At 37.9% G+C, this 15,165-nt stretch overlaps 1 protein-coding gene across 11 annotated transcripts in view; it reads left to right on the forward strand.

Moving 5' to 3' along the window:
• Positions 1–15,165, forward strand: part of LOC110463904 (cAMP-specific 3',5'-cyclic phosphodiesterase 4C-like) — a 382,464-nt gene that overhangs the window by 357,973 nt on the left and 9,326 nt on the right. For all 11 annotated transcript variants that reach the window (XM_021518831.1, XM_021518834.1, XM_021518836.1 and 8 more), the window contains 3 exons: positions 13,214–13,422; positions 13,743–13,841; positions 14,445–14,609. In XM_021518831.1, coding sequence (XP_021374506.1) covers positions 13,214–13,422; positions 13,743–13,841; positions 14,445–14,609 — 473 coding nt within the window. The remainder of the gene's footprint in view (positions 1–13,213; positions 13,423–13,742; positions 13,842–14,444; positions 14,610–15,165) is intronic.

Below are 15,165 nucleotides of genomic sequence, written 5' to 3' on the forward strand. Positions count from 1 at the left end.
AGAATCAAAACTTCATTATGTTCTGACCCCTTTGATTTCTATCAGTTCATAACGAAGAATTATTTGTTTCTGGGTTGAGCAATATGTGAGCCATGCTCTAATTGTGGCTACTCCGTCACTATAAACCGGAGAAATAACCTACAAAAGAATGTTGTATATGATAAATGTCATGACTGAAATAGGTCACAAGGTTTATTACCATGTAGGACTACCTGCCTTACGTTGTTGACAGGTTGACAGATATGAAATTATTCAGAGACATATCTCGGTGAAGGAGACTTAACGTCTTCTGTCCCTTACATAACTCTTCCTCATAAACAAGTTCTAGCCATTGTCGTGAAAAATTATATAACATTAAACTGTTTTTGTATATTTTTACATTGCTCTTCATCATTTAGTACCATTTATATATGCTATTATTCTCATCCCTAAAAAGCTGTTTACATATCATAGCTTTTTGAAATTAAAGAAAAATAAAGAGTGTTTGATAAAATTTCATTTTACAAAACTTTTCACAATAATTTTTTTTTGAAACAATGAAACGACCCTAATATACCCTTAATACCAGTATGGTCAAAGAAAGGAAGCATACACCCTTAATACCAGTATGGTCACAGGAAGGTAACATTATGCCTTTAATACCAGTATGGTCACAGAAAGGAAGCATTATGTCTTTAATACCAGTATGGTCACAGAAAGGAAGCATACACCCTTAATACCAGTATGGTCACAGAAAGGTAACATGACTGAAATAGGTCACAAGGTTTATTACCATGTAGGACTACCTGCCTTACGTTGTTGACAGGTTGACAGATATGACCACTAGGATGACCGGCTAATCTTCCTCATATGTAGGTGTTTTCTCCTGTAATTGACATAACAATCCGATTATTTTTGACAGAGTAATTGCCATTTGTGTATTTGGAGAATTAATCTGGTTTGAATAGCTAGTGCCTAAAGGATGTAGGTGTATTCAAGTTAACCTTTTGCAAATTAAGTTAAAATTCAAAATGTTAAAGTTACTTTTCTACACAAGCTAGATACAGTGACACTGCCAAATGATTCCTTTTCAGATGAAAATCTGTAGGTTTTGCCGATAGCAATGTGATCATTTGATCTTTTGTAGTTTTTTTGTTCTGTGTTTTTCATAAAAGTACTGCAAGATGTGGTTTTTATTTCAGAAATGATCTATAAAAGCTGTCTCCTTGTAATAAACAGGTTTTGGACGTGGTACGGGGATCTCTAAATGAAAGTTATATATTTTTGTTTCACTCGGGTAATAAGTTGGAATTGGGGTGTTTATTTATGGTGAGCCATTGGCATTGTAGCTGAGTGTTTTGTGTATGGCGTTCTGTTGTCACTGTTGGTTGGCTGGATAGGGTGATCACTTGTGGTCATTCACTCTTTTAGTGTTGTACATATTTACCTTGGCACCTCCCCGTAGCTTCGCTAATTAATGCTATGTTGTACCTATAATACTTACCTCAGAGCTCCACAGAATTGTTAGGTTGGTCTATACTTCTTGTATCAAAATGTATGCAGGCAGTCAAATTCCTTGACTCGAGTTTCATAAAGACTGTTTCTACAATGTAACTTTTAAGCTTTTTTTTCTTTGCATTTTATCATATATATTTTAATTCATGACCCACAATATCAAAAACAAAGTCTGGCAAATATTATGCAAATTTGTAAAACTTCAATATTATTCAGTGAGTCACTTCTAGAGGCGATAGAATGTGTTACTGTACAAGAAACAGAAGCAGACGGGCAGGAATCTGTTATAAGTATGAATTTTGAAGGCTGTCTAGGATGATGGACGAAGAAGCCACAAGATAAAGCAGACTGGACCTCCTGGAGTGGTGATCTCTGGGTCAGTGACACTAGGTCATTGCACGTTGATTACGTACTGGCTGTAGAGGAAGTAGCGTCCTAGGTGATTGACCACAAGTATAGGGATCGCCCTGACCGGCTGTAGAGGATGTAGCGTCCTAGGTGATTGACCACAAGTATAAGGATCGCCCTGATCGGCTGTAGAGGATGTAGTATCCTAGGTGATTGACCACAAGTATAGGGATCGCCCTGACCAGCTGTTAATGATGTAGCCTCCTAGGTGATTGACCACAAGTATAGGGATCGCCCTGACCGGCTGTAAAGGATGTAGCGTCCTAGGTGATTAACCACAAGTATAGGGATCCCCCTGACTTGCTGTAAATGATGTAGCGTACTAGGTGATTGACCACAAGTATAGGGATCCCCCTGACCGGCTGTAGAGGATGTAGCGTCCTAGGGGATTGACCACAAGTATAGGGATCGCCCTGACCGGCTGTAGAGGATGTAGTATCCTAGGTGATTGACCACAAGTATAGGGATCGCCCTGACCAGCTGTTAATGATGTAGCCTCCTAGGTGATTGACCACAAGTATAGGTATCGCCCTGACCGGCTGAAAAGGATGTAGCGTCCTAGGTGATTAACCACAAGTATAGGGCTCCCCCTGACTTGCTGTAAATGATGTAGCGTACTAGGTGATTGACCACAAGTATAGGGATCGCCCTGACCGGCTGTAGAGGATGTAGTGTCCTAGGTGATTGACCACAAGTATAGGCAGCCCCCTGACTGGCTGTAGAGGATGTAGCGTCCTAGGTTATTGACCACAAGTATAGGGATCACCCTGACCGGCTGTAAAGGATGTAGCGTCCTAGGTGACTAACCACAAGTATAAGGATTGCCCTGACCAGCTGTTAATGATGTAGCGTCCTAGGTGTTTGACCAAAAGTATAGGGATCGCCCTGACCAGCTGTAGAGGATGTAGCATCCTAGGTGATTGACCAAAAGAATAGGGATCCCCCTGACTTGCTGTAAATGATGTAGCGTCCTAGGTGATTGACCACAAGTATAGGGATCGCCCTGACCAGCTGTTAATGATGTAGCGTCCTAGGTGATTGACCACAAGTATAGGGATCGCCCTGACCGGCTGTAAAGGATGTAGCATCCTAGGTGATTGACCACAAGTATAGGGATCCCCCTGACTTGCTGTAAATGATGTAGCGTCCTAGGTGATTGACCACAAGTATAGGGATCCCCCTGACCGGCTGTAAAGGATGTAGCATCCTAGGTGTTTGACCAAAAGTATAGGGATCCCCCTGACCGGCTGTAGAGGATGTATCGTCCTAGGTTATTGACCACAAGTATAGGGATCCCCCTGACCGGCTGTAAAGGATGTAGCATCCTAGGAGATTGACCACAAGTATAGGGATCCTCCTGACCGGCTGTAGAGGATGTAGCGTCCTAGGTGATTTACCACAAGTATAAGGATCGCCCTGACAGGTTATAGAGGATGTAGCGTCCTAGGTGACTAACCACAAGTATAAGGATTGCCCTGACCGGCTGTAAAGGATGTAGCATCCTAGGTGTTTGACCAAAAGTATAGGGATCGCCCTGACCGGCTGTAAAGGATGTAGCATCCTAGGTGTTTGACCAAAAGTATAGGGATCCCCCTGACCGGCTGTAGAGGATGTATCGTCCTAGGTTATTGACCACAAGTATAGGGATCGCCCTGACCGGCTGTAAAGGATGTAGCTTCCTAGGTGATTGACCACAAGTATAAGGATCGCCCTGACAGGTTATAGAGGATGTAGCGTACTAGGTTATTGACCACAAGTATAGGGATCGCCCTGACCGGCTGTAGAGGATGTTGCATCCTAGGTGATTGACCACAAGTATAGGGATCCCCCTGACCGGCTGTAAAGGATGTAGCATCCTAGGTTATTGACCACAAGTATAAGGATCCCCCTGACCGGCTGTAGAGGATGTAGTATCCTAGGTGACTAACCACAAGTATAGGGATCCCCCTGACTGGCTGTAGAGGATGTAGCGTCCTAGGTTATTGACCACAAGTATAGGGATACAAGTATAGGGATCCCCCTGACCGGCTGTAAAGGATGTAGCATGCTAGGTTATTGACCACAAGTATAAGGATCCCCCTGACCGGCTGTAGAGGATGTAGCATCCTAGGTGATTGACCTCAAGTATAGGGATCCCCCTGACCGGCTGTAAAGGATGTAGCATGCTAGGTTATTGACCACAAGTATAAGGATCCCCCTGACCGGCTGTAGAGGATGTAGCATCCTAGGTTATTGACCACAAGTATAGGGATCGCCCTGACCGGCTGTAAAGGATGTAGCATCCTAGGTGATTGGCCACAAGTATAGGGATCCCCCTGACCGGCTGTAAAGGATGTAGCATCCAAGGTTATTGACCACAAGTATAAGGATCCCCCTGACCGGCTGTAGAGGATGTAGTATCCTATGTGACTAACCACAAGTATAGGGATCCCCCTGACTGGCTGTAGAGGACGTAGCGTCCTAGGTTATTGACCACAAGTATAGGGATCCCCCTGACCAGCTGTAAAGGATGTAGCGTCCTAGGTTATTGACCACAAGTATAGGGATCCCCCTGACTGGCTATAGAGGATGTAGCGTCCTAGGTTATTGACCACAAGTGTAGGGATCCCCCTGGTAGATCCGGTCTACCTGTCAGTCCAAGCTGTAATCCACTGTTTCATTATGACATCAGGACTAATTAGGCTCACAAAGCCTGGTTAGCTGACTAAGACAATCGAAATCAATTTCTGTCTAAAACAGGTACAATTTATTGAATTTTTACATTAGTTTTAAATTGCCCTCAAAATTTCAGTTTGAATTGATTCAAATATAAAAATTTCCTAGCTTCAATTTAAATGTTGCTGAGAATCATAAAAATTTGTAGTTGTAAATTAAAGTTGACAGAGCTTAGATGACAGGGTATGATTTATTGATTTTTATTCCTCATTCAGCCCGACCCTCTATTGGTTTTGAGATGGGGCTTACATATGTGTTCTTTTGTGCGCACATGGCTTCCATAGCCTATTTCTAATATGAAAATTGATTGAGGTGTCTATTACACCCACTTGAGACAAGATCTGTCCAAATCTTGTCCGATTGACCATTCTAGTGACAGCCGAGATGGTCAGGAGTTGACAAACACTCCAACATTTTCTCTGAAAATGGTCGTGACAGCACTGGAATGTCTGTATCATGGGTCATTGACTTGAACCCCGGGCCAATCAGCTGACGTATATGACATTGTAAACAAATTGTAACTTTGAAATACAGATTTAAATGAGAGATCCATTATTAGTAGACTTGGATGGTAGTGGAGATATGTTGTTTAACAAACGAGGGATGGTACAGTTAATGACAGTGGTGGATCACATGCTGACTTATGGTAGGTGATATCTAGATATCTAGTCTGTAACATGTAGTTTGATTTGTGAGTTTTTGTGACTAAATTGAATTAATTATCAACCAAGTATACCAGCTTTCACTTTATCTAACTACACTGGCCAAGTCCTCACGTGGAAGGAAACACAAGTATTAAAATCACATTGGAAATTAATTCTCTACCAATGACTTTAAAATTGTGTCTTCAGTAATGCTAAGTTAAACTGAAAAGGACATAGGTACGAGTTATTTAGTTATGTAGCTCTGAATACAGAATTAAAGGACATATATAAGGTACGAGTTATTTAGTTATGTAGCTCTGAATACAGAATTAAAGGACATATATAAGGTACGAGTTATTTAGTTATGTAGCTCTGAATACAGAATTAAAGGACATAGGTACTGTACGAGTTATTTAGTTATGTACGTAGCTCTGAATACAGAAGCAATTTCATATTTCAATAAAAAATAAAAATGGTTCTTGGATTTTATTTTGAATGTCATGGAAACTGGAGTTAAATGGGGAAAGGCAAGTTATGAAATTAGTTAACAAATCTTGTTCACAATAACAGAATTGAAAATGTCTACAAGAGACTCCATTTTACCTCTACATTTCACAGTAGAGCTAGGTTGTGAACTTATGTAAGTTGAGTTACCCTTGTAACTTAAATTTGCTTCCTATCTATTTCATTTTGATATTTTTCTTTTAAATATTCACAATAACATTTCCCCGGTGACAGCAAAATCTTGGCATGTGTCTGGATCAAAGTTTGAGGTGAATGGTTTGGAGTATATTTCAGAAATCAATCCAGAGTGTTAGAGCTGGAGAAGTTAGAACACTAGGTAAAGTTGAGGTGAGGTATGATATGGTAGACCTAAATCTACCTGTATGAACTTCAGGCACTAGAACACTAGGTAAAGTTGAGGTGAGGTATGATGTGGTAGACATCAATCTACCTGTTTGAACTCCAGCCACTAGGTACGATACTCGGGAGACCTGCTTGCATAGACACAATAACCAAATTGCATTATTTGGCAATAATGCATTCTGTTCGTGCTCTTTGTTTGCCTGATGTTATCGTGATGCTGTTGAGATATTGGGTATAAGAGGTAAATGAGAGAAGCCAGCGATGTCTTCCTTTCATCCTCTGTGATTCTAATCGTCCCTGCAATGGATCCCAGAACATATTACACCAAAATCGTGCTAAGTCTGCTGTCAAACACACTTAATGAAATTGATTTCCTTACAAAATTCACATCGCATCCAATAAAATCTTGCTGTTTTATCTTATTTTGCCAAATGAAGATTCTTTGTTTCGTAAACAAGGCAGTTTCAGGTATTTTAAATGAATTGAGTTCAAATGAACCAAACAGAATTGTGTGAGGTTACTGGTAGTACCATGCCAGTGACCGTGACGACAAAGGAATGACTCGGATGTTTGTATCACTTTCTGGTTCCATCATAAGTATGAGTTACACCACCTGTTGATCGTATAATGGTATAAATCTCTGCGTATGATGAAAGTTACATCACACTGGCCTTGGTTTCATAACTGTTTCTCTACTAATGATATTCCTGTATTTAAGTTATTATAAAATGTCTGAGATAATGGTTTGGTGAAACCAAAGCCAGAATGACAACATATTCAACAACAAATTTTTAAATCGACTTATAAAGACCAGTGTGTGCTAGGTAAATGGTATCAATCGTATAGATTGCTAAGATCAAACCTAATCAAAATTTGAATATATATGACCTTGACCCATATTCAAGGTCACTGGAATTAAATGTATAACATTTTTTGAAATAACTTTTCTAGTAAACCATCGGTCCTATGTGTATTTTGTTTGTAACTTGCTGGGGTAAGGGCTGTCAAATTTGTTCAAATATAGGTTCAGATGAGTGGAACTCTTCAATTGATCCCCCTGTGAAACATGAGGTGTAGGAAATGGTGTTTGGTCTGTAGCTTGCTAGGATGTAAGTGTGTCAGATTTAAGGTCACAGTCAGACACAGGGGTCTAATAATGATATAACTGGTTCCTGCTTAGGCAGACTTTTTAATGTTTAAATGGTCTTGATGTGATCAGATTCCTGATTAGATATGCAGTCTTGATATAAACAGGTTCCTGTTTTGGCAGTCTGATATTAACAGGTTCCTGTTTAGGCAGTCTTGATATAAACAGGTTCATGTTGAAATGGTATTGATATAAACAGGTTCCTGTTTTGGCAGTCTGATATTAACAGGTTCCTGTTTAGGCAGTCTGATATAAACAGGTTCCTGTTTTGGCAGTCTGATATTAACAGGTTTCTGTTTAGGCAGTCTGATATTAACAGGTTTCTGTTTAAGCAGTCTGATATAAACAGGTTCCTGTTTTGGCAGTCTGATATTAACAGGTTTCTGTTTAGGCAGTGTTGCTGTCGTTATACAATGAGGATGTTACTAGTATACAATAATATACCCACACACGTAAAGAGTACAAACCAACACACTTAAGCTCTGGGCATGTGCAGAAGGATGTAAAACAAACTGTATGATCCAATACACCGCCAGAGCTTCTAGCCATTCATAGGCACACAACCTCCATTCATAGTTTGTTGTAGTGAGTGTAGACCACGCTGCTGTAACACCAGCGGATGTGATATACAAGGAAACGCTCGTGTTTTTATACAGAATACTTGTCTGACAAAGGATGTTATCATCATCAAAATCCGAGTTAGTTGTTGTATAATCAGTAACGGAGGTTTACTGGACAGATGTGTTAGATTTAGAGAAACTTGTCTATGATGGTCGCACCAGTGTGAAATTTATAGTCTTACATTAAGTGTGCAGTGTTTATTGACATATTTGACAGCTAGATTAGCCAGGTCTGTTATGGGGTGGATTTTTTAAGGACCGTTATGAAACACTCTAACTCAAGGGATTTATGTAAGCCAGACTTTTAAAAGGGACAGAGCTCGTTTGTCATACCTTGTGGTTGTATAAGAGTGGAGACAACATCTCTCAGGAGGGTCAATGTTTGGACCAGGAAATAATGATTCATTAATTTGGATTATTTTATGCAAAATTCTGTGAATTGTGAGACACAGCATATTATTGTGAATGAGGAACATGTTGTTTGGAACAGGAAAGGAAACACATAATGTTTATGTAACGTGAATGACTATCGGAAGGAAATACAGTAATTGTAGGAAAAACCGTCAATGATTGTGAGTGAAGAGCTTACACATAAACTCTACATTGACATCAGTAGCAGTAAAACTACACATGACATATGTGTCGTACCACACAATAAGTGACTGCTGTGAAGACTGTATTTTAGGAGTGTTTTGATTTCTTGTTGAGATCCCTTTGGACTGTCAGAGTTCACATAATGGTCCACATGTCGTCCATGGTTGCTCTGGGTGTTAACATACCCTCGTTCCACGGAGGGGACCAGAAATGTCCCACCCACCATAGGATCCTGTCAGCAAATACTAGTGTAGGGGTCGGATCACCTCGATCCCCCGTCTGTCGGAGATGGCATTGTAAGTGTTACCAATTACATTATTGTATCAAGTTTGTTCAGATTTTTAAATATATTGTTACATTATATTGAATTCATGATCGGGCCATATTTTTACCAGAAAAATATGAAGAGTTATGTATGTTTTCTGTCTTTATATAATAAACAAAAATGTTTACATTGTTTTATCATTAAGACAGCACTTGGCAAACTGATGCAATCAAAATTTTGGAATTTTCAAAAAAGAAGTCTTTGCTTGTATCGAATTGCAATATGTAATTGATAACAACTTCAGAATAAAGGTTCTTAATTGATCTAATGTTTTAAATTTCAAAAAACAAAAAAATAATTTTAAACTTTATTAAAATCTCCTGAAGTTTAAAGAAATCTGTAATAAGTGTTAAATTTAGACATAAGCTGATCATAAGAACCTTGTACTATAGAAAATTGTCCACAACAATTTTCTTTCCGAAACAAATTTTTGGTGTTTTATTTCTATACTGTTTGTTATGTTATTTTCGTGTAAACCTGGCTTACGTCTTACCGATTTCTGGCGGGACTGGAATTTGTCTGACATTAATGTGAAATGTTATTCTGCATTTGCATTGGCACAGCCATGTTTGTTTTGGCACCAGGCTGGATTCTAAAGCTGCATATTGTACATGGAAAGCCTCTCAAACAAATTCCTTACTTGTATTCATTAGTGAAGAAGGCACCAAGGTGTTTCTATAAATACAGTACCCTGTAGACTCGGTTCCAAGGCATCGGCTAAAGTCAGGCTACCACCTCTGTTAGATAGCATTAGGGGGCTAAATTGTTTTTTCCTGTTTAGTGTAGGGAAATTAGCGTGAAATTACTTTCCTCAATGGCAGACCATCCTTAATGGCATACCTATACCGCAGGTAAGGGCTTGCAGTTGTTGTCATAGGAAAGGTCAGGAGAGGCTAAAGGTCATGAGTTCATGATTGTAGGAAGTAAAGGAAATCTAAGAAGAGATTAATTGCACTTAAAATAAAAATATGTTTTTGACAAGTAGAATGATGGAAAACAATGTAATGTTTACCTGTTGCTTTGGGGACAGTTACTGAATGTATAAATCATCTCACAGCACTTCATGCAAGTGATGTACAGACTTGAGCTACTTAAAAGTTTGACATGTAGTGTTAATTTGTAAGCCTACGTGGGAATGGTATACACTCCGTGGGACAGTGGTAAACTTTATGACTAGCTCTATACACTCCGTGGGACAGTGGTAAACTTTATGACTAGCTCGAGTGCTGGTCGTACAAACAAAGCTTATCTTTGTAATAAGCATCTCAAGTCTTTGACTGACAAGTAAATTATATAAAATGAAAAACCTAAATCCTCTAGCCTTGAAATGGGGCTATTTTTATCATTTTTCCATTTTGCTTTTAAGACCTTAATTGAAATCATCATGATGTATTTAGTGTTCTTGTTTCAAAAAAGAAATTTTTATTTGATGAAATTTATTTTTCGTATTTCAAGAAGTTGTGTTACCATGATTACATCTGGTTGCTATGACGACTTGAAGTTACAAACAGCAGAAACCAACTAATTCTAGCTGTAATGCATGCAGACATCATTTGATTTTGACAAGAGGATGTGAACAGAAAGCCTGTAAGCCCCTGTCTATCCTTTTCACCAACCTTCCACATTTTACCTCTAAGCGTTTGAGAGTGGTCGAGTGTCTGGGAGATGATTTGACAGCGTCAGAGAGATAGCTAGCCGATTTCATTCAACGATATGTGTTTTCAACCAAGGCAAAATGCCAACATATTTCTACACTGAAAAAATAGGTTATCTTGGTATACATTAAAACTGCAGAATTTCACGTTTTTTTCTTTTTTTTCGCGCTTGCCAGCCGAAGAATCAATCTTCTTACATTCAGCTAATTTGCCATTAGTTTTTTTATTTAAGTTTGAAGTATTCTTCACTGTAACATCATGTTACAGAGGCTGTTATTTGAGATTGTATGTAGGATAATGGAGGTTTTGTACAATACAGAAGACTGCAGTGGTCGGTTCTAAACAGATGTTACTTTACAGCACTGTCGGCTCTATAGCCAGCTGTACTGGACAGACATACAGGGAATAAAGACAGTAAAACAGGTGGACATACAAGGGACAAAACAGATGAACAGACAGACATGGGACAAAACAAATGGACAAAGGACAAAACAGGTGAACAGACAAGGGACAAAACAGATGAACAGACAGACATGGGACAAAACAGATGGACAGACAGATATACATATTGGACAAAACAGATGGACAGACAGACACACACACATATTGGACATAAGGCAGGATGAGTGAAGAAAACAGTTTAAAATATTTGGACAAGGCAGTTTTTTTATTGAGAAAATACTTGTAACACACAAATGACAAAAACATTTTAACAAATAGATACTGTAAGGGGGTCATTTTTGTGGTGTCAATATTTACCTCTTTGACTTGAAATGCCTTTTTTAGTTTTTGCAAGTTGTTCATTTTTGCTTGTTCTCCTTATTGACTTTAACCTATCTTCACAAATTCAATAACTGTTTAATTTTTATTTTGGAATTTGTTAATCCTCAAATATTTGTAATTCATGATTTTGGCTTCATCTTTAGGCGTAAAAATCCCATAATTACTTCTTTTGCCCCCAATCCTGTGGCGTTCATGCCCATAATGGCAGTAATAAGTCTGTCAGCCAATAACATGTGCTTTTTATAGCCAATGGCTGATCTCTGATAGACATAAATACTAAATGTGGTCTGGGTTTATAATGGACAAGCACGGAAAATAATTCATGAAATTTTTTTGTGATTTTTTTTTTTTTTTTTTACCCCTCACTTGTACCGAATCCTAAACAAGAACCAATTAAACCCCACACAGAAATCATCATCAGAGATGGAGGAACTGACCAGCAGATATTTAGAAAAATTGGCAGATTGATTGATAGTGGTAAGCTCTGTCAATATGATAAGTTAAAGTTTCACATTTGCTGGGTAAGCTAACCAGGCATAAACTGGTCGTAGTGTTAAGGTAATTTGTAGGTAAAACAACAAGTTGGCATTTTGGAGAGCGGATAATTACTCGGATAATTACTCGGCCCTCATAAGGCTTTTTCATGCCTCATATACTTCAGATTAGGTCGGGAGGGGTGTGGCCTTCCAACCAATTAACAGGTGATCCTAAGGGGGTATACTCCGCTCCCTCAATGTCTTTTGTATCATTGGAGGTGTTGTGATGGGGAGGCATGTCTTATTTTGTCACAAAGTTCCTGTTTAAAGCTGTTCGCCCTTGGTTTGTCACAGATAGAATTTATGAGTCACCTTTTCTGCTTTACTTATAATAGTGCTGTGTTTTAACATTAGCTGATATCAAAACCGCAAATTTGCTTATTTTATGACATAACAAGTGACAGGAAAAATATTCATTTTAAACCTGCTCGTAAACCATCTCATGACTTGCAAAAAAAATTCAAATCATGACAATAAATCTACCTTCAAAATAAGACCATTCATTGTTTACTGAATGATCCGTTAATCTGCCGTACAAGTGTGAGTTACTTCAGCTGAATCATTGTACAGGAAAAAACAGCACCTTTCCAAACACAGGTAGACATATTTAATCTTATGAAATGTAGACACTTTTTAACGGTATCTATTTGCATTTTTGCATTGAATTCCATCACTATATACATTATATTCTGATGTAAATTTATTAGAAACAAGAATTTTAAGTGGCATTATTTCTCCTGATATAACGTTGTATGCTAGATTTGTATAAGGTGACAAGTTTTGTGTTGAGAGGTGAAATATTTCGTCTGATACATTGCTATTGTCCTTGTGATGGATCAGTCATATAAATAAACTTGACTCATTAACTTCAGACATATTGTTTCTAAATTGTTCCGTACCAGAAACATTCACATATATCCTTTTGTTGTCATTATTCTTGTGCCCGAAAATATCAATTTTATTACCTCTTTTATTGCATACCTGAATTCTTGTGTACAATTAGATGTACACCTTCCAATCACAACCAAGTCAATATATTTGCTTTCATTTTGAACATTTTTTTTATTTCATAATTTTTTTATCTATTTTGATAAACACTAAATAATCAAATGTTTTCAGTTCCCAAGGAAGAAAATAGACTTTTTATTTGGCCTAAAATCAGAAACCCATGATGCCCACAATTATCGGGATTTACGTTAGCCTTCAGGAAGTGGGTTAATTTGTTTGTAATTACTAACACTGTACAAAGAAGACAGGAAGTGTATTTCTAGGTAATTTTAAGGGTTGATCGTGAATTAGTGATGAAAGTGTTCCACTCCTTTTGTTTAGTAATATGTAGCTTCCTGTTGGGAGTGAGGCCAGGTAATTTGAGAAAAGGCTGCTTGGATTAATTGTTACATTTTTACAATGTTTTATTGTTTACAGATAAACAACAGGAGCTTGATGTACCAACATTTAAGGTAGAAGATCATAAGGATCAACCAATCAGAGAGGAGAAAGAGGAAACGCCAGAATCTGAACGAAGGCCGATGACAAAAATAACAGGTGTCCGCAAATTAAAGCACGCCAACAGTTTCACAGGAATCGTACCGAAGTTTGGTGTGGAAACAACACACCAAGAGGACCTCAGTCAAGTAAATGTTTTTTCAACATCTAGATTCTTTAACTCAAAGAGGCATAACTGAACTTAAAGAGGCATAACCTATACATATAGCTAACAGTCTTTGCTAACAGATAAGCTCTATATTAACAGAAAATCTGCAAGAGAATAATTGCTTACTTAATTCAAAATGTCAAACAGTTACAGTAGAGGTTCAATATAAATAGTATTCAACACCAATAAATAGCACCCAGTGATGAAAATTGTTGCCATGTTTTGTCATATTGCATATTTCATTTAGATTCCTGCTATAAAAACCATTGTAAATGATTAAATATGATTATTACTTTGCAGTGCCTTGAGAACATTAACATATGGGGTGCTGACCTTTTCAAAATATCTCAATTCTCCAACAAACAACCTCTTACCTGTGTAACCTATATGATATTCCAGGTGAGTTTCAAAAAGTAGTTAGTATTCATATTTCAGTAAAAACAGTAATACACCAGCAATATGAAAACTAGGTTTAAGTATGACGGAATAATCAAATGATCTTGTTATATTTATATTAGTACATTAAATATCTTACTTTAGAGCGATGGACTGATCTTACTTTAGAGTGATGGGCTGATCTTACTTTAGATCTATGAACTGATCTTACTTTAGAGTGATGGACTGATCTTACTTTAGATCTATGGACTGATCTTACTTTAGAGCGATGGACTGATCTAACTTTAGAGTGATGGACTGATCTTACTTTAGATCTATGGACTGATCTTACTTTAGAGCTATGGACTGATCGTACTTTAGATCTATGGACTGATCTTACATTAAGCAGGTATGTTATCTGACATGCCCCAACACTATCTTACCAATAAGTTGTCAGCAGAAGCACAGGTATATTACAACCTGAAACTAAACAGAAAATATACCTGGCGTATCAGGAATTATTGAACGATGTGTTAATTACTCTTTTCTGCTCAGACTGTGAAAATAGCATCAACTTCAACCTATTATATATCACGTCGGTCTAACCAATTTTTTTTTTTTTTGCAGGAACGAAATTTAATGAAAACGTTTCAGATCCCCAACACAACTCTAGTCACATATTTAATGCATCTTGAGGATCATTACCACGCAGACGTACCCTACCATAATTCCATGCATGCAGCAGATGTCGTACAATCCACACATGTTCTTCTCTCCTCACAGGCTCTCGAGGTAAGGACATACAACGTTGGTTACCTGTTATTATCTGTCACATTGAAGTGACAACAGTGATAACCTGTTATAGTCTGTCACATTGAAGTGACAACAGTGTTTACCTGTTATTATCTGTCACAGTGAAGTGACAACAGTGTTTACCTGTTATTATCTGTCACAGTGAAGTGACAACAGTGTTTATATGTTATAGTTAGTCACATTTAAGTGACACTAGTGTTTACCTTTTATAGTTAGTCACATTGAAGTAACAACGTTAGTTACCTGTTATTATCTGTCACATTGAAGTGACAACAGTGTTTACCTTTTATAGTTAGTCACATTGAAGTAACAACAGTGTTTATCTGTTATAGTTAGTCACATTGAAGTGACAACAGTGTTTATCTGTTATAGTTAGTCACATTGAAGTGACAACAGTGTTTACCTGTTATAGTTAATCACATTGAAGTGACAACAGTGATAACCTGTTATAGTCTGTCACATTGAAGTGACAACAGTGATTACCTGTTATAGTTAGTCACATTGAAGTGACAACAGTGTTTACCTGTTATAGTTA

The sequence above is a fragment of the Mizuhopecten yessoensis genome, unplaced genomic scaffold (assembly GCF_002113885.1).
Source record: "Mizuhopecten yessoensis strain PY_sf001 unplaced genomic scaffold, ASM211388v2 scaffold10941, whole genome shotgun sequence".
Classification (NCBI taxonomy): Eukaryota; Metazoa; Mollusca; class Bivalvia; order Pectinida; family Pectinidae; genus Mizuhopecten; species Mizuhopecten yessoensis.